At 42.8% G+C, this 21025-nt stretch overlaps 1 protein-coding gene across 3 annotated transcripts in view; it reads left to right on the top strand.

Moving 5' to 3' along the window:
* ECM2 (extracellular matrix protein 2) overlaps positions 1-21025 on the top strand; it is a 436024-nt gene that overhangs the window by 259415 nt on the left and 155584 nt on the right. For all 3 annotated transcript variants that reach the window (XM_069643868.1, XM_069643867.1, XM_069643869.1), the window contains exon 7: positions 25-182. In XM_069643868.1, coding sequence (XP_069499969.1) covers positions 25-182 — 158 coding nt within the window. The remainder of the gene's footprint in view (positions 1-24; positions 183-21025) is intronic.

The following is a 21025-nucleotide window of genomic DNA, read 5'->3' on the forward strand; positions in this document are numbered from 1 at the left end:
CATCATGATCTACATTTCCCACAGAAATGACTAATTTGGTGACTCTGGAACTGGAAAGCAACCAACTTAGTGAAGGGGGTGTTGATCCGTTAGCATTCAAACCACTGCAGCATTTGTCCTACTTGCGACTAGGAAGAAATAAATTCAGAACTGTTCCCCAAGGACTGCCCACATCCATTGAGGTAAGCCATTTTTAATGTATACATCATTTGCTTATATCGGTGTGGCTTTCAATCTACCCAACTCTTTGGTAATGTCCAGTGCTCAAAGAAGCACTACCACTTCAATAATGTATTACTTCATGCTTACTATGGGTGGTAAACGCAGGTCTCCCTATTAGTCTGTTTTACTGTTAAACACCTACTGGTGGCTGTGGATAATTTTTGCGAGCCCGTAGGCTGTCTGAAACTGCTTACAACTGAAGATATGGTCAGAAATGTGGCTAACTAACATGCTAATTTGTGAACAAATTGCAGTTTGCTGCAGTCAGGGGCAGCAGGGCTCTGGCTTGAGGCGCCACAATGGAGGAGGACTCTAGGGTCCTGAGAAGTGGGCACCCTAGGATTACAGAGTTGAGCGGACGTGGAAAAGATAGCCCGATGTTGGGCGCTCAACCTGCTCACCCGGTTTTAGCCGAAAGTGTCTCCACGACCTCCTTGATCCTGCCAACCTCTGCGCCCGAAGTCCCAGATGCTGTCAGTAAGAAGACCACTGGACAAATGGGGGCGAGTAGGGGGGGGAGAAACTGCCATTTTGGAGTTATGCCCTCTCCAGTGGGCTATGCAGACAGTGATGGTAGTGATGACAATGAAAATGGTAAATCTGTCTCACTAAGGGTGCAGTCTGGGTCAGACACCACGCCACCAGGCGAAACGGTGGCCCAAGATGGAGACCATGGGCACAAACTACATCAATTGCATTCTGGGTAGGGGAGAGTGGGAAAAACCTGGTCTAAGCCGAGGTAATGAGGCTGAAATTCAAGTGGAGAAAGGCGGTGCAGGAACGGGGGGGCAGTTGATTCAGTGGATTTATTTCCACGGCAGGGCAATGAGAGCGGGGCCTGGCATGTGGCAGAGGTCGGCCAGGTGTTCCCACAAAAAGCTGTCCTGCCCAGTCTCCATAAAGGGATTTTAGCCCTTCTCAATGTGCCCCTCAGGGTCTTGGTTGTGGACGTGGAGGTTCATCAAGTAATAAGACTTTGGAGAATCCCACTCAAGCAGAGAAATGCTCGACGGGGGGTGATGGGGGGGGCACACAAGGGGATGACGGAGATGCAGGATTGAAACTGAATGACGCCCAGTTTAGGATAAAAGATACCGCTGAGACTAGCAGTATGGTGATCCCGAAACAGCTAGTATACACCTATGGCTCAAAGGAATCACAGCCGGCAACAATGGTTGCCATTACAGACAACCAGCGAGAGCTTGAGAAAATTGAACTGACAAAAACTCAAAAAAATGAAAGCAAAAAGAAAGCTTCAGTAAATAATCGCAACACTAGTAATGCACAACAAAGAAAGGCAAAGCAACTGATAAAGCAGAAGGAGGGCCGTACAATGAAACATACAGAATCCCAGAAAAACAAACCTAAAGCTTTCACCACAAAGCAGCAAAAAATTCTAACAAGTTTGCTTAAGCTTTTCTTTCAAAAAAGAATTCCGATTGAGGCACCAGAATCTGAAAATACGAATGATTCAACAGACACAGAACTCATTGCTGGAACTGAAATCTTGGATACGGTCTCACAGCGACTATCACTACCAGGTAGTGAGGACATTATAATTGAAAATACAGACTGGAATTCACATGAACATGATAAACCAGTTTCGGATAAAGGGACAGGAAATATCCAAATTAAAGCTGCTCTAGATTCTCGAGTGCAGAGGTGGCATTATGGGAAACAACAAGACTCCCCCACAAATGGGGGGGCCATTCATGAACATACTAGAAGTCCTGCTAACGAGGCCATTACCTGCCTCCAAAAAACAAAAGGCGGTAGTTTATGACCAACAAGTGCAGGCCCCCAAGGATGGGGAAGAAACTGGAAACACAAGAAATCAAAAAGGGGGAGAGGATCCCGAGTTCTGCATATTGTCAAAGAGAAGTCTAACTGATCTCCCAAGAGAATTTCCAGGTGAAAACGAGCTGGTACATAGGACAGAAAACTCAGACCTATTGCCTCCTGGATCCATAGCAAAAGTAAAGAACAAAGAAAAAAGGAGGGAGAAGCAAATGATAATAAGTGGTGATTCGAGCCCTTTATTGGTGAGAACACCCTCAACACCGAACAGAAGACGACAAAGTGAAATATCATCTCAAACTCTAAGAGACACTCCATCAAAGAAGATCGACTCAATGTCAATAATGTCGACTATAACTATAACACTGAATCCATTCTGCAAACGTTATGAGACGATAGGTGACGCTTTGAAAGATCAGACGTCCCTAATGGCAACAATGAACTCAAAATTAACGCTGTTAGAAAGTCATGTGCTGGCCACTACAGGTGAGAAGGACTTGCCTCCAACAACCGTAAGGACGAGGAATACAGAATCGCAACTGGACACTTTTTCGAGTCCACGCAATAACCATGAGGTTTTATCGTTGGCAACACAAACAGACCACTTGATAAATATAACGTCTCCGGAAAAGAATGCCCCAAAGAACAGCATAGGACTAACTCCATCTCCTCAGGTGGAAGATCTCTTGAGGGTTTATAAAACCACACAGAAACTACATCCCACTGGGCGAGGAGCATGTGTGGTGAAGCCCAGAGGAAATGGCTCGATTGTCACCATTTCTGACAGCGATCAAAAAATTGTATCGCTTCAAGTATCAGAAAAACGAAGGAATAACCAAAGAACAATGTAACAAAGGCAAGCAACCGCCCTACTGCATTTTATCTCAAAAACTTGGTTGCAGTCTCAGGGAATCAACGGGTAAGGTGGAGAACAAAAGCGGTCCTTCTCAGAGTGGCAGAGACAGAAAGGTGTGTCTCAAAAAAGATCAAACCAACTCTAGATCAAATGGAGAAGGAAGTTACAATAGATTCAGACAAAGAGGCAAGTTTATCTCCAGACCTTATGGACCTAAGCGAATACCTAAGTGATGACTCAGAACTTGAGGTCCCTACCCCATTACAGCTGAAAAAGAAAGCAACATCCACTTTGAATAAGGGCCTTGTGTGTGAACCGGAAAAAAAGATCATAAGATGGGACCAAAGGTCAGTGAGTTCTCGTCAAAAGGACCAACATAGATCAGCATCCCCTACTCACATTTTAAATAGGGCAAGGAGAGGTCAACGTGAAAAAAGCAGAGAAGGAGCGCAAAATTGTACAGTAAGTTCCCATGAGTACAGAAGAAAAAGAGACGAGGTAGAGGCACAAAGAGATCCCCCAAGGCCTAGTCTGAAGGAGTCCAAGGAGACACTGAGAGACTACTTGGTACAAAGATGTACGGACCTAAAAGAAAAGGGAAGGGAAAGAAAACATGAAAACCAGTGGAATGAAAAGGCAGTAGTTCAGCAAACAAAACGAGATCGATCTCCAATATCTTACCAAGAAAAAAGACGAGAAAATAAGGCAACAGTGCGGGATACGTGATCATTTAAATTGATGAGGAACATTAATAAAAATGACAACTTGATCTTGAATCGACGTACAATTATGAAAATGTGCGCCCAAATCCCGAAGCTAAATGGTGTTCGCTCCGAAGACCTCATGATTGTGGAACCAATGCATGAAGGCCGAAAAGCCTGTGCCTTTTTGCATATAGGTTCAGCAAGAACAAAAGATTTGGTAAGTCACTCAGGAAGAAACATTTTAAAACTAGGTTTCGACCTAATAGACTTATCAACAATGACAAGGTCGAAATTGAAAATGGAAACGGAAGGTCAAAAACAGACCGGGAATTCACATTGCCGCCCCTCTACACCTTCATTAAGGAGACTTAGTCCTAAACCCTTAAGAAAAGATCATGTCAGGGCAACTAGCCCAGTGAGAAATGTAAATAGAGAAAGAATCTATGTTAAAGAAATAACATAGAGATGCCTGAAAGGAAGGGACTATGAAGTACTGGAGGAGGACAAACGAAGGCAATGTGTAAACAGAGAAGTAGAAAATGAGAGCAAACACACTAACTACAACAGACAGCCTAAAGGTCCCAACCCAGGTAGAAGATCGGCACTAGAAGGCGAAGAGAAAGGAAGATATAAGCAAGCCATATTTTCCAAAAGATGGGAACCAGAATTAAATCTTCGAGGGACGGACCCTCAAAATTGGACCTGGGTCTCAAAGGTGAATCAAAAGAACCTATTGACTTAGCCACCAATACAGGATGGGGAAAGCCTCAACCAGATGGCAAATTCTAACAGGATTCACTTGAGGCGGTATGACCAAATAGTGATGGGCTCTTGGAACACTCGTGGCTTTGGTCATTTTACAGGGACTTCGAATGTTAACCTTGGAGACCATGAAATCTTATGTCTCCAAGAGACCTGGTTGACGACAAAACCGTGTATAGATGGCTATGAGATTGCGTTCACCATGGCCGTAAAAGGCCGCAAAGGTAGACCTTCAGCTGGCTTATTAACAGCGTTTCGATCGGGAAGTGGACTAACTTTAAAATCAATATTGGTGTCAACAGTCTTAATCCAAGCAGTTCTCATTGAATGGTTGAATCAATTCCTATTGGAACCCTGCTGCAACAAGTGATGAGGTCTTCCTACAATCAATTGAAAAGATCCTGGAAAATGTAAATCTAAACCAGAAAATAGATTATACCATTGTCACCGGAGATCTGAATTCAATATGTGAAGAAACAGATTGCCATGGAAAAAAAGTGGAAAAACCTTGGCCTCCTACAAAAGAGAAAAAAAATGGAAACAATTGATGGAAGCCTTCGATCTTCACAATCTCCATGGTCTATGTGATCAGCAGCACACTTCGGTCCCTTCCTGGGAATGAAATGGTAAAGGAATGATGATTGATCACACGTTTGTTTCAATGGACTTGCTGTTAATCATTGAAAAGTTCAAAGTTATAAGAACATTGAACAGCGATCACAACTTACAGATTATGAGGTGGAAATCAACAAAGAAACTGCACGAAAAGATGACATCAGACTTAGAACTACATAATGGGACAAATCTCCTACATTTAAATGAAAAAGCTATTCAAAAATTAACAGAAAGTTACCAGACCCAGGTGGAAAGGGTTGCACACCCTTTAAGAACGGATTTGGACTACTATCCCTTGCTAGACATTTTCAAGTAAGGAAGAAAAAGGGAGCAGAGACCCAACAACTGAAAGTTCACACTTTACTGGTGGCAAGAAGACTTGCAGTCAGAAAGCTTAAAAGGCAAGCAAAAAAGAGAAGCAATCCACTGACCTCAGAAAAACTGAAGCAAGAAATTCAAAGTTGCAGAGCATGGGTGAGGAATTATAGACACACGCTTTACCAAAAGGACACCGAAGACATGCTGTGTGCATTATTGGGAAAATAATTTAGAGAATTCTGGTCACTGATTCGAGCTACCAGACCAGAAGTCAGAGGGAGGCTGCAAAATGGTGTGAGGGAAGAATTGTGGGTAGCCCACTTTAAGAATCTGTACAAATCAGAAGTAAATACCTACAACATCAGCCACGTAAAAGAACGACAATGGACGATAACATCTGCCATAGAGGAAATTGAGCTAAAAATAAAGAAATTGAATAATTCTCAGGCCGCCGGTCTGGATGGAATTAAAAACCTAGAACTAAAGCAACATCCCGAGTCTTGGGCTCCGTTCATTAGTACAATTTTCAAAGAAGCACTAAAAGCCAGAGATATTACAACATCATAGAGAATGGCCCACATAGTGCCAATTTTTAACACAGGTGACAAAGCAGACCCGCACCAGTACAGGCCAATCGCTTTGCCTTGCTAGACTCAATCAGAAAACATTTCGGATCCATGGCCCTGGAAAATCTTCAAGGTTGGATAAATCAAACAGGAAATTTCAACCCACTACAAACAGGTTTTGTTAGAGGCCTAGGTACAACAGTTAACATCTTGCTTTTAAGTGCATTAAAAGCAAAAGCCAAAAAAGGCAAACCACGGCAGCATTTAATATTTATCAATTTGGTTCAAGCCTTTGACCGGGTTGATCGGGAAATCCTCTGGGAAAAGATGGAAAACCTAAAATGCCCAAGATCAATTACGGGTCCAATAAAAGCATTGTACTCCGAAACATCAGTAAAGGTAAGACTCAAGAGAGAAGGAGATCTATCTAGAGAAATTCCAACTGCCCGGGGGGGTTAAACAGGGTTGCCCCCTGGTGCCCGCTCTCTACATTTTGTACACATCGGACTTTATGAACACCCAGAACTCGATCAGATCCTTTCCCCCATCCTTGGGAAATGAGAAAGTTTCGAGACTGATTTACGCCAATGACATTATTTTAATAGATCAGATGCAAGTGGGTCTTCAGAGACAACTGGACAATCTCCTCGTTTATTTGGAAAAAAATAAACTAGAACTGAATAAATCAAAACCAAAAGTAATGTTGTTTGAAAAAGGAGGAAATGCAAAGAAAATCATCAAACTGACCATAGAGGGAATACAACTTAAGAAAGTTACAAACTTTAAATATTTGGGAAATATATAAAACAACAGGCGGGTACAAGTCCCGATGCAGGAACATTTGTTTGTGAAACTCAAATCCCTAATCACCCAATCGAAAATGATAAACCAAAGGTTTGGCCGATTTTCAGTACTGCCTATTGTAAATTTCTACAGAGCCAAAGTCGTGCTGACATTAACTTATGGTGTAGAAATAATGCCGGGATTGCATTCAAACTTATGGCCAAAACTTGAAGGGCTTTTTTGATGGGAAGTATTAAATCTGCCCAACTCTAACCCCATAGTGGCGATAAGAAGAGCATTCAGCTCAAGTTCAATGAAAGCCCTGGTGGAACGCAATACACTCATGTTATTTAGAAAAGTTATTGATCCATCAGCAAAACCCATCTTGAAAATCATCATAAAAGAAATGGGGACCGAAAACAACGGCATGCTACTCCACTGGAGGTCGAGGAATCGTCTGCTCCTATAGACAATTGGCAATACAGAAGATGAGTTGTTAACTAATCCCAAAAACATAAATGTAAAACTTCTGAATATGGACTGGATAGAGACCGGTGAGTTGGCAAATCAATGTAAACTGCTCACAGACCACTCATGGAACCCAAAAAAACAGAATGAAGTGCTTCCGTAATTAGTAAAATGCCCAAACCAACGAATGCGACAAGCCTTCCTCCGGATTAGACTGCATTTAATTAATACAAATGAAATCTCAGCAATCAGAGGAAATGTAAAATCAAACAAATGCAGATTTTGTCAGCCATCTACCCAGGTGGAGTCGAGAAGACACCTTTTACTTGAATGTTGGGGTTGGAGAAGATCAGATACACCTGGCTAGGCCACTTCTTCAGAGACCACCACGTTTATAGTGAGGATGACTGGTAGGCGCACCTAATGAGTGGGGACAAAACCAGTTGGGTGATCGCCCTGGTGGGATTTTTTGACCAACTGGGTTTGGAAAAGAAATGAGGGAAAGTGGTGGAGTGTTATGGAAAATCAACAGGAAAATCTTGAACTTCTGAGATTGAGCCCGGGTAATAGCGAAGGACGATTGGACTGACTTTTTTCCTTTTCTCCCACAATATTACATCTGCTTTCCCATGCCCGCTTTTTCTCCCCTTCCCCCCTCTCTGTTCTATTCTACTCTACTCTACTTTCTTCTAAAGTCATCATCTTCACCGTCTTAAGGTTTCTTCCCGAATTGGGTCTCTCCTTTTTTCTCTTTCCTCTCTACATAATCTCCTTGCAGAAGAGTGTCATTTTCATTTTGTAAAATTCTTTTGTACAATTAAATCAAATTAAAAAAATAAAAATAAATAATAATGTTATTTCTGGTGAAAGCAGTCCTTCATTTGTGATCTAGACACTGAATAGGAGATATTTACTTCAGGAAAACCTTCAGTAACATAGCTGGGATGCCACTCAACAATACAGAGTTATGTCCTACGACCATAGGGAACATGCTCCAGTGTAGAGCTGAGGAGAGTGGTAGAGAGAAGTGGAAGGATCAAAAAAGGCAGTCAAACTGAAAGAAGATCCATAATTATGTAGACAGCTTTGAAGATCCCTCAAGACACTGAAACATTGCTAAGAACTATACTGCCAGAAAGGCTAGCATAATAAAGGGAAACAATGGCTGCTAATCCTAGAACTAATTCCAGGGTCAACACCAACTCTGGCACCATCTTAGAATATAGTCTCTTTCCTAATATCCCTTTGGGTATTTTTCTCCTTTTTGTAAATCTCCATGTACTATACAGTTTCCATCTATTTTTGGACCGTCTGCTTCCATACCTGACAATGAGCTGGTGCTGGTTTGTTCCAGGAGAGTCGCAGTGGGACACATGTCCATTCACACTCATATGAAAAGCTGGGTTATCCTGTAAACATCTGAGTTGGCACACCATCACTGGCATTACACTGTGAGAAGTAGTGATATCAACTTTGTAGAACGAAGTATACTGTCTTGCCCTAAATACCACATCTGCCCACATGAACCAAAGATCAGCCCTTACCTTTTAAGATGCTACAAAAGAGACTGCATAGGCTATCTCTCCACTGTTATTAAAGGCAGCACACAGATTTAAAGAATATATTTTGCATCTTCCCATACTGCACGAGAAACAACATATTGCCCAGAAGGACAGCTATATCTTTTCCCAGTTAGTGCCCTGATCTAAAGATTGACCCTGCTCTTGCTAGAATTTGGGAGACATTAAAGCTGACTGCAGACCAGATTCCACATCTTCTCATTTTGCCTGTGTACATCTGCCAATTTAAAGACAAGGCCTGATCTTTCCATAAAACATAAGGCTCGTGCTTATCTGATAACATTAAGTCACATCCTCTCACACAACACAACCTCCTGTCCCAGCAGTCATTTTATACCAGTTCACAAAATACAGAAGACACAGGCCCGCACTATAGGTTTGGTGGATGTCCAAATAATATATATTGCTTGTTGAAATTGATGTTTCTGCATGTGCTATTTCTGGACATTCACCTAATTCAGGAAAATCCACCTGGTTTGGCATTAAATAGATGGATTTGCAAAAAGGTGCATTCATTATTTAATTTCTACCATGTCTGAATTTGAGCATCATATGTGCCCACTTGTTTCCCCTTTCTATTGCAACAAATGTTCTGTTGTAATACATCAACGCTCTGCATTTCCCTTAAATACAGAACAAATGGTTTAAAGATTTTAGGAGAATGTTTTAAATGGTTAACTTCTCCTTCTCTGTGTCGGTACAACTTGGAGTTAAATTATGAGGTATTGCAACTCATTAAATGGTGATTAAGACCTCAGTGGAATACCACATGAGCTAATAGTGTCAATCCTACAAACTCCTGTTTTTGCCATTATCAGCATGCCCATAATGTGGGTAACAATGTTCTGTTCACAAAATCACATATCTTCTCATGCACATGAGCTAGTGGACTTACCTGGGCATGCTGCCCCAAATACACTGCCCAATCAAGTATCACACCACATGAAAATATGTGCTTCTCCTATAGCTTAGACCTCCAGCAATGCCTCTCCCCATAATAAAGTGTGCTTTCTTACACACTATACCTTATTACTTGGTGCGCTCGATGAAGCCGTGTACTTAACCATCAACTGTCATTTGGTGAGGGGGTGAAACCTCCATTTATTTTTCTTAAATAAAAGCAGATCACTCATTTGGATAGGGGTTGGTGGGAAGGAGCGCCACTGAAGATGGTGAGAATGGTGAAAAACGAGAGTGAAATGGATAACACTGAGAGTGTAGGAGGATGGTGTCTGGGAGGTGATCAGATTAGTGGGGGGGGGTCAGCCAAGTGTGGAATTGATGAGAGGAATTGGTGAGGAGGCAAAGCCACATGTCAGGGCCTTTTGTTCAGCAAGTTTGATTCAGGGATTGAGATTCTCTGAATCACGGATCAGCAGACATCCAATTGAGAAATGTACAGATTCCTTTCCACATGTGTTTGGTAGCTAAAAAGGTATGTCCGTGTTTAAACCAGATCTGGATTCAGGCTCTCTGAGTATTCACATAAGCACTGCCAAACACTGCAAACAAATACATCCTTTTCATATGCATGAGCAGCACCTATTACCTACACTTTGCTTGGCCTTGGCGATTGAGCGTTAGTTATAATTTATATTGCAAACTCTTGTTCAACAAGGACGTCTGGGACTTCTCTAACATGTGTCTTTGCACTTGCACCACAAAGTAGATGTGACCAGGGCTATGGATTTCACTGAGGCTAAACTACCATTAAAGGTTGTAACCGGTCCCGCCCAAACACCGGATCTTCATCCTTCAAATGATCCAAAATAAGAACTGATTTTACATCTGTGTTTATCACCCATAATGCATTACGCGCGAAGGAACAGTGTCAATCTGATGACACCTAATCATACCATTGCCATCAACTACTTTCAGTAAAAAGAGCCCAGGACAGCACTCTATCAGTGCAGTAGGCACCTGCCAGTGAAACTCACTTCCTCCCAAATGATAGCAAAAAAAGGGTTTTGCTTGATTTAGGAACAAAACTAAAAACATATAAAACAAGCTTACATGCCTGAATGACTCTTCGTCATGGAGACAATGGGCCTCATTACACGGAAGGCGGTGATCCAGGGTGCTCTTAGCACCCTGGACCATGCCGGTAAATTACCGGCACCGCCTTGGCGCAAAGGGGATTTACCGCCCCATTCCAAGGTTGGTGGGGCGGTAAATCCCCCTTCCGCCATTGCCCTTCCCCATTCCCATTTCTGCCCCATAGGGCTCTATGGGAATGGGGAAGGCGCTAATTACGGCACCGCAATTTTGCGGTGCCGTAATTAGCTCCGAGGTCCCTTAGCGGGTTGGTTTTTAACGCCTGCAAAAGGCAGGCGTTAAAGCACCAACCCGCTAAGGGACCTCGTAGTAAGGCGGTAATGGTTAACGGTCACCGTTACCATTAACGGTGGCCGTTAACCATTACCGCCTTCCGTGTAATGAGGCCCAATGCCTCATTCCGAGATTGGAGGTAGCCATGGTGCTATTAGCACCACGGCTACCCCCTTACTGCATACAGGGTCCGGATTCCATAAATGGGGAATTACTGGACCATTCCAACCTTGGGGGGCCCGGTATTTCCCCATTCAGGGAACCCATCCCCATTCCCATTATAGCCCCCATAGGGCTCAATGGGAATGGGGACCATGTTAACAACGGGCCCGTTAATAACGGGCCGGTTGTTAGCATGCTGGTCCTTTAGCGGCTCTCACTAAGGGCGCCTTGTAAAACCAGCCGGCCTTAGCGGGACCAGCTAAAGGACCTCGTAATGCGGCAGTAAGGGGTTAACCGCACCGGCACTGTTACCAGCGCCATTAACCCTTACCGCCAGCGTCGTAATGAAGCCCAATGTCACTTCTTCAATTGCTGCAGTTTGTAAGACTTTACTACATATGAACATCTCAACTGCAGAGTGCAGGCTTCCTCCAAGTCTCCGCTTTCTTTTGTGCTGGCAGTTCTGTTGCTCCTCCTCAATGTATTTAGACACTTCTTTTACATTTGCTTAATTCTATTGCACTTGCTTGTATGTGCACCTTGCTACATCATGCATATGGCTCTCACACTGGTGTGAATGTACCACTGTTAAACGGGAAATCATATTGTGCCTCCTTTCTAATATATATTGGCCTAAACCCAGTCGCTCTGAGAAGAAAACCGCGTTGCAAAGTTCAGAATTTAGATCAACTTCGCCGCCATTTTGGGATCATCCGCCTTTTTGATTTCTGTTCAAATGTAATTCTGTGTTCTAAAATGGTGGACTGTGTTTCCAACTTGTACCAGAGCCTTCCCGAGCCTTGCACCTTAATTAATGTTTACACTCTCTGCGGGCCGAATGTTTAGACTAGGTAAAGAGACCTTGTCCCATGCCTGACTTGTGGTTTTAGGATTGTCTGCACCAATAAGCCTCATTCACAAACATACATCGAAACAATGTAAAGTAAATATCGAACGTGGAAACTGGCTGAACTGCATTGTGAAGGGACATGTGCTAAGGCTTACTGCTAAATCCTGGAATACACTGTTGCCATTGTAACTTGTTTGTATGTAAACCAAATGTAATCCGTGTGCATATTGTCGTATAAGCCATATGTGAACTCGGAACAAACTCTAGACCATGGATTATTAACTTGTAGAGGGGCTGGATATTATTACTGAAATTGTATAAATGCACAAATGTCCAGATGTCCAGTACCTCTCACTTCTCACACTGAAGGGCTGGTATTTGCTGTGATGTAATGAGGGCCAGAGAGCTATCTGATTTTGTTCTTTGTAAACTGCGCAGTCGAATAAAGATCTGTGAATCTTTATAAGCCTGTGTTTGGTGTATTTCCTTTTGTGCTCAGCCTCGATATTTCCTCTTGCTTTTACGGATGGCGTCCGAATAGGGACCCTCAAGATTGATGCCATCTCGTTGATGGTTGACGCGGCTATCGGACCGGGATCGGACGGTGAAAAAGGGGGCCCCTTTCTTGGATGAGAAGCGATACCTCAAACAGTACTGTACGACCCGATCCCTGGACGGTGAGCCCACGGTCCAAGACGGCATCTTGACGAGGGTCCATATATCGAGGTGGGCAGTTTTGCCGAAATAACCAACCACGTGGTTCTGTAGTATTATTTAGCTTGTTTTTGGAGTGCAGCGCCACTGCATGGATCAATGTATTGCTATAATGCGGTACAGCAAGCCATGTGTTCCCAATGTAACATATGGATGTGTAAATGAAGACAGGCTAACAAACCATTTTTTTCACTTTTAAAAGCACACATTTTTTCTCTTCTCAATTGAAATGTCTCACTCATGGAGACACATTAGATACTTAATTATTTAACCTAATTAACAAATACTAACACGATTTTAACTCATTAATCATCATAATGTGTTCTCCATGTGCAAAATGAGGCAGGCTGAGATTCATTTTAAAGGCGCATTCAGAGATTCTTTTTTTCTCTCTCTTTGCCCTGCCACAGTCTTTGCAGGAAGCAATAGCAAGAAATTAGTTGATACAGTTGCCTACTGTAAAAATGAGCTATTGTTTAAAGAAGGAGGATATGACATGATGGACTTTGATTGGGTAGACATCATTTTAAGGGTTGTGACAGAGGTTACTTGAAGCAGCTCGGGGAGAAGGAGAGTTAGTGGACATTTTGCAGAGCTTCAGTGAAGACTTGGCTGGAGTTGCTGTGGGGTTGCCTGGCTGGGCTGCTGGGAGGCGTTGTTCCAGTGCACTGCTGACCTTCGGAGACTGGGGTTTCCAGTCAATTAGCACCGGCTTGAGAACAGAAGATTGCAGATTGGAACTGCATGTTCTCGCTGGGTGCTTTAAAAAGAAAACCCTGAGCCACTTATCAGAGGCGACCAGCCAGGAGATTTCGCGTGCTGAAAAGCTACAAATTGCTGGTAATGATCTCGTACAAGTTAAGGGAGTGATGTGTGCATGAAGTCTATTTTAGGCAGGCAGCGTAGCGATAATTACTATTGGGGAATCACTGTGTTTAAATGCCACATTCTAATGTTGCCATCTAAATGCAAGTCAATTGATGTACTGTTTTTTTTATTGTTGCAAAGAACTTAATGAAATGCCTTGTAGTTTTGCAATTGTTTCTCTTCTGTTTATTCTAGAAAAGAATGCCTCACAAAGATGGTAATGTATAATTCTGAAATGAAACTGGTATAAATCACAACCTGTGTAAAGGTTTTTTTTGCTTCTGTCTTTCTCTGGTGCATTTAGCCCATGTCACATAATAAAAGGGGAGGTTATTAGGTAACATATGTGCCAAACTTCCTATGTAGATAAAGTAATGTTATGAGCAATTATAAATAGCTGTGTGCGTGGTTCGACTCAGTGTATATGAGGGTGTGGCTTCTGAGTGGAACATAACACAATAGTTTGCTGGACGTACATGAGTCAGCAGAGAGAGAGGCCTCTGGAAATATAATCTCACTAATGTAAATAAATTAGTGATAATACCACATGCTATTGTGAAAACTCCATGGAAACATAATTTCACTAATGTAAATAAATCGGTAATAATACCACAGGGGTTGGTGAATGCTACATGTGGAAATTGTGGTATCCATAAAATGTAGGCCCAAGGTCTCTCTAGTGATCACATGAAGAGACCAAGCAAGAAAAAGGGTTTTTTGTATATTGGGGACCACAAGTAGAACCGAAAATCATGCTCATCACTATACCACAATGAAATGTATACCAACCAAATGTATTTGTGTACTGAAATAATGCATAGCCACTATACCATTATAATACCAAACCCAATCTAAATGCAAGGGGTGATTATTGCTAAATTATTGTTGTTTTTGGCGGTAAGAAAATACCGCTAGGCCCTAAATCTATACAAAATACCCAACAGGTCCTTTGTAGTCCTTTGAAATCCGATCGGACCTCCTTTGTCCTTTGATCAGGTGAGTCGTGACCCGATTCTTAAGTATCCTGATAATTTGTTTTGGGGCATTGCACTTGCGAGTACAATTATTGACCAGGTAACACCAGTAATCTGATATGCCTGAGAAATTTTCTGCCTGCTTCAGGGCATTATTCCACAAGGACAGACAATCCTTGGAATTTGGCCGACCAGCGCCACAGGAGGAGTCTCTGGCATGTACTATGTACTGTAAGCACGGCATTGGTAGTATAGTGTTTAATGATATTTGGCACAGACAAACTAGACATGCTTCCGAACTTCAGTGGCCAACCAATGGTAGTTTTGAAATTCCTCGTATAGAATATTTAGAGTCTATATTATTAAAGAAAAAGGCTAGACCTGCAGCATTTGACATATTACAGAAATGGAAGAAAGAAGCTATGCAGCAACTTAAAAGTAGGGAAAAACATGCGCGCCGTCATGTGTCCAACGCCGAAAAAGCATTGTTGTACGATCAAAATAAACAGTCCGAGTCAGTTAGAAAGATGGATAAGGCTTTTTCACTTGGTATTCAGAAAATGTATCCATCTAAAGACTTTCATTTGTCTGATTAACTAATTGACAAACTTCTAAATGAACGAAGGCCTGGTGCCACTGCGCCACCTCCGTATGTACCTATTCCTGCTGTTTTGCCTCTTCCTGCTGTTGTTCCTCCTCCCGTAGTTGTTCCTGCCCCTCCTATCATTTTTCTTAATGTTCCTTTTCCTCCGCCTGTTGTTCCTCCTCCTATCGTTGCTCCTCCACTTGCTCCTCTGCCTTTGCTTACTAATACAGGTTTGGTAGATTTGTCTTCTGCACCAGTGATAGCACCTTTGTTACCGAATGTACAAGATTTGTCTACTCTTTCTCTTCCAATTGGTTCCGTATCACCTGTAGTTGATAAGGGAGCAGAATCAAAGATTGTAACTCGTAATACTGTGTCTAAAGAGAGAAAGCGTGATTTGACTGCATGGGCTAGACAGTGCATGGAGAAGGGTGAACAAGCTGATGTTTTTGCCACACTCTCTAATCTAGACAGTTTTCCTGAGAAAAATGTGTTCATTGAAGGGTTGGGAATTCATTTTATGTGTAATGTGGAGAAGATTAGATGATATAGATCTCCCACAAGGATTGAGAGATCTGAATGTTTTATCATATTCAAGAGATACTGCAGAGAAAGTACATGAGCACGTCGAGAGGGTTTTTGAGTAGATAAGGGAGTTGGAAAGGTTACAGAATGAAGAAATTGATGGTGATAGTTTGGACGCTATGTTTGTACAGAAACGGTTCCTTCCTTGTTGTAAGTCGATAAGTGAGGAAACACGAATTTGCACAAAGGATGCGATTAGGTGGATTTCAGACATGTCGATATCTCCCGTAGAAGTATATGACACGTATAGTCAGTACACGCCAGAAATGCAGAGGAAACTGTTACAGGTAATGGTAGAAAACCTGCAGGATGAATGCATAAAAAGAAAGATTTGTTGTCCCGCGGAATTATTGAATATCTACAAGAGAGCTTTTTTGTCTAACACTCCTTCAGCTGCTTTAGCGCTCGATTTAGCTTTGTTGCTCAGTAAGCGTTCGGAGTTTCCTATCTCTCAGTTGCCTATGAGAGAGGTTCCGCCGACATTTGTCCCAAAGGTCGAGGTCCCAGCTAATGCTGCAGCAGGTACTGCTGCTCATGAAATTCTTACATATTATGTGTCGCAGTTTGTTCACGTCCCGTTCTCAAGACAGGAAGTGAACACCATTAAACAATCCATTCCCGATATTGGAAAGAATCCGACAGGGTTCTATAAAGAGATAGAATCTGTCTTGGAGTCATCAGTATTTACTCTGAGCGATATAGATTTGTTATTTCCCGTGCTCCTACCTGTTGATTTATGGAAACAGATTAGGACTGTAGATGACATACCTGTGTTAGGAGACACATGGGTTAATATAGTTCGATTAGATAGAGAAAGGCCAGCTGGTGAGAGAGCGCCACAGGTAATACTGACTTTGCCTGATAGAATAGTCACAAAACTAAAAGCCATAATCCCTGAAAGAAGGATTATTTGGGACAAACGTATTGTTTGTGTCCAAGGGAAGTCTGAGGCCGCTACCAAATTCTTTAATTGGTTCGAACAAGTGTTCTCGGATTACAGTGGACAAGATTTGAGCACATAGTCTGGAAAACAACTTTTTGTGGACAAATTTGTGCGTGGATTGTTGCCTGACATCCAGTCGCAAATGATGTCTTCGGAGAACGCTTGGCAAGTTAAGTCTCAGTCTGAAGTGTTGCATATCGCTCAGTACTATGAAAACCGAGTCAATAATGAGAACGAGAGAATTGAAAAGGAAAAGGGAGACCTGAAAACTAAAGTTCTATTAGAACAAATTGTTTGAGGCCCTAGAGGGGGTACTTCACAATTTAGGGGATAGTATGCTCCACAGGGAAATGTGCCATTGGGTCCTGTAAACGTGAACCAGTGTGCCTATTGCAGACAAGAGGGTCATTGGCGTGCACAATGCCCGATCCTCCAGCGGAGGTCGAATAACGCATTTGGTAACATGTGTAGATGATCCAGAGGCCGCCCTGGGGCAGGGAGTCCTGGTAGAAGTCAGTTTTCTCAGAATTCGCAACCTTTTTCACAGGATAATCAGTCAGCAAGTGTGGATAATAGAAACATTTTTGATCATCCTTCTGCTGCATATCTCTCTGAAGAACTTCCTTTTGATGGCATTCTGTTTCGCTAGGATTGCCCGAAGCAGGGTTTGAAACCGACGCCTATTTCCGTTAATCAGAAAGGCCACTACGTTGAAATGATAGTGGGAAATATGAAACATCTATTTTTGGTAGATACGGGAGCACAGAAGTGTTCCATTGACTATTCACGGGTTCCAAACATTCCACTGTCAGGGCAAACCAATGTTTTTGTAGGGTTTTCTGGTACGCCAGTAGTCTGTCCGGTTTCTTTACCGGTACCGATTATGTTGGGTCCATTCACGGACCACTGTCCATTTCTTTTGACTACGAACTGTGGAGAGAATTTGCTGGGGTTGAATCTGTTGAAGGAATTAAATGCGGTAATTCATTGTTCTTCGGATGGAGTGCGTTTGACGATTTCACCACAGCAACTTTCTGTCTCTCAGTTCTTGACCAGACCTTTGCCGCCGGAATTTAGTGATGTTCCGGAGTGTTTGTGGGCAATTGATGACAATGATGTCGGTGTTCTACGAATTGAGCCTGTTAAGATCTTTTTGAAACATGGAGTAAAGTTGCCATGTATTCCTCAGTATAAGATTTCCGTTGACGGTGAGCAAGCCTTGAAATGCATAGTCTCTGATTTTGTACATCGTGGGCTAATTGAGGAAATTGCAGGTAGTTTGTGCAATAGTGCAATTTTACCTGTAAATAAGAAAGGCGATAATGTAATTCCTTTCCGTTTCATCATTGATTTACGTGCCATCAATAAGTTTGTTGCTCCACAATTTCCTATTGTGCCTGATTTGACGACAATATTAACCATGATTCCGGCTTCTGCTACTCACTTTAGTGTTGTAGACCTCAAGAATGCTTTCTTTAGCATTCCTATACAAAGGGATAGTAGATATCTGTTCGCGTTCACCTTAGGGGGATGCTCGTTTACATTTACCCGTGCGCCGTAAGGTTACACGGAAAGTCCGAGCATCTATAGTAGGGCTTTGAAAGAGCAGCTTGATACACTTGAGTTGCCCACCACTTGTATACTGCTTCAATATGTAGACGATCTACTTTTAGCTGCTGACTCAGAGAGTGCCTGTAAGGAGGGCATCGTGTTGTTGCTTATTCACCTAGCAAAACATGGACACAAAGCTTCACTCAAGAAGTTTCAATATTGTCAATAGGAGGTCGCCTATTTAGGCTATCTCCTGTCAAAGGAGGGAAGAAGGTTGACGCCTAAGCAGATAAATATAATTTCTAGCATGTCTGTCCCAAATAAACAGAAGGAAGTCAGAGCCTTGATAGGAATGGCTTCTTACTGTAGGCAGTAGATCCCGAACTTCTCGTTAACGATTAAAACAATGTTGGCTTTGACAAAGAAGGGCATTTCTTCGCCATTGCCGTGGAACTTGGAAAACCAGCAAGCGTTTTATCTGCTCAAGACTGCACTGTGTTCAGCACCGGTTTTGGGCACACCAAATTATGAAAAGGCCTTCGTTTTGTATGTGCATGAACGTGATGGATGTGCTTTGGCTGTATTAATGCAGGAACATGGAGGGAAGAATAGACTGTGCAGCTACTTTTCTTCTGCCCTTGATCCTGTTGCATGCGCTTTGCCAAGATGTTTGAGAGCTGTCGCTGCTGCTGCGTCTGTAAATGCTTTAACCCTGATGGTACCTCACTCTGTAGATGTTCTATTAAACAGAACACAAACGCAACACCTCACCTCCGCACGATGAACGAGATATGAATTGATCTTGTTTGCTCCGCACATTAAAATTCAGAGGTGTTGCGTTCTGAATCCGGCTGAACTCTTACCTTTCCCGCAAGGTACAGCTTGCAGTGACGAAGTGTCACATGACTGCCTTTACACCACAGAGCAAGGGACTAAAGGCAGAATTGATTTGAAAGACACTCCTTTGAACAATCCACAAGGGGGGCTATTTTGTGATGGCTCCTGTTTCAAACTTCCGGATGGTATATCCACGGCCGCTTTTGCAATCACCACATTGAGCACGATTGTGGAGACCAAAAGAATCACGCATAACTCCGCACAGGCATCAGAGATTATAGCATTGACTCGAGCTTGTGAACTTTCTGAAGGGCTTAGAGTAAACATATATACTGATAGTCAGTATGCTTTTGGGGTGGTTCACAACGTCGGTAGACTTTGGGCAGAATGAGGTTTCTTGACCTCACATGGAACTAAGATCCAATATTGCCCCTTGATAGTACGGTTACTCTCAGCGCTTGCACTCCCCACTCAGTTAGTGATCATGAAATGCACAGCGCATCAGAAAATCATAGATAATGTGGGAAAAGGGAACGCTTTCGCCTACCAGATAGCCAAAGAGACTGCCACTGATCTCTATTCAGAAATGTATACTTCAAGGGAAGCCACAAATGTTTGTACTTTTGATGAGCGTATCGAATCTGTGAAGAGTATTCAAGCTGATGCCACATTAGAAGAATCAAAACAATGGGCTGAGGGTTTGGCAAGATTGGATGATGACGGGTGTTGGGTGGACAAGTTGGAAGGAAAATGGTTGCTGCCAGATGCTTACATTCCAATAATGGTCACAATGGCTCATGGCCCCACCCACATCTGTGCCAGGAAGGTTACCAAAATGTTCAATGAGAATGACCCCACAGACTAAGACTGGGCTCTCCCCATTTGAGGTAGTAATGGGTAGGCCAGCTAACATTTGGAACCTACCTAATCCGAAATCTTTGCGCGACATTGATGATATACTTCTTTCAGATTACTGTGACCCGTTAACTAAAAATCTGTATTTTATTTATCAACAGGTGCGAGAAGCCCTCCCAGTAAAATATGAGGGTCCAGGTCACAGCATACGGCCTGGAAGCTGGGTGTTGATCAAATCATTTGAAAGAGCATCCTGGCTCGCACCGCGTTGGAGAGGCCCATATCAGGTTCTATTGGCCACACAGACAGCAATACGAATGTCGGGGCGAAAGCATTGGATCCACGCGTCGCATGTCAAGAGGATTCCTTTCTCTTTGTCACACGATACAGAAGACACAGAAACCCTTACCTGCGCGGCTCCCAGCAATCACGAAGTAGTGAGCAGCACAGAGATTGCTTCGGAGACTCTCCCTGAGCCCGTGGGGCCTGGGGAAACAGCTGCTTTATCTCCACACTCTTCTACAGATCCTTTTTCACCATTGTCAGAGTCTGTCACAAATCCATCACTTCCATCTGGAAGCAACGCCACGTTGTTCGCAGATCACGCAGTACCAGGAGTCACAAGGTACGATCTGCGTCCACGCAGCTAGACTTACTGCAAGGTTCGGCTGTGCCACCAGGAAAAATCATCGGAGGGCTTGTCTTTTGGCCCTGTTCTTTTGTACGTAAGGAATTCTGTTGGCTGGGGTTAGGGAAGGACTAAGAAAACGCACGATCAGGAGATCGCCAGCAAATAAACTCTGGAGTGTTTTCGTTTGAAGAAACAATGCCTGCAACCGCTCCTACTCGTACGGAACAAATAAGTGACTGTGTATCCGATCGTAACAATGACCAATCAAATGTGTGGTCCCCAAAAATGTATTGTTGTCTTGTGATTATGTTAACAGCTTCACAATAGTAATTGCCTTAGGATTTTGGTATTTGGAAGAAGTACATCCGCTTGAAATTCTGTTACCCACTGAAAATGTACCTACTGTTTCTACACCATTTGTGCATCTGCACACTCCATCTCCTAGAGACTCTCAGCACAGAAAGAGTTACC

The sequence above is a fragment of the Ambystoma mexicanum genome, chromosome 2p (assembly GCF_040938575.1).
Source record: "Ambystoma mexicanum isolate Mex_15411 chromosome 2p, UKY_AmexF1_1, whole genome shotgun sequence".
Taxonomy (NCBI): domain Eukaryota; kingdom Metazoa; phylum Chordata; class Amphibia; order Caudata; family Ambystomatidae; genus Ambystoma; species Ambystoma mexicanum.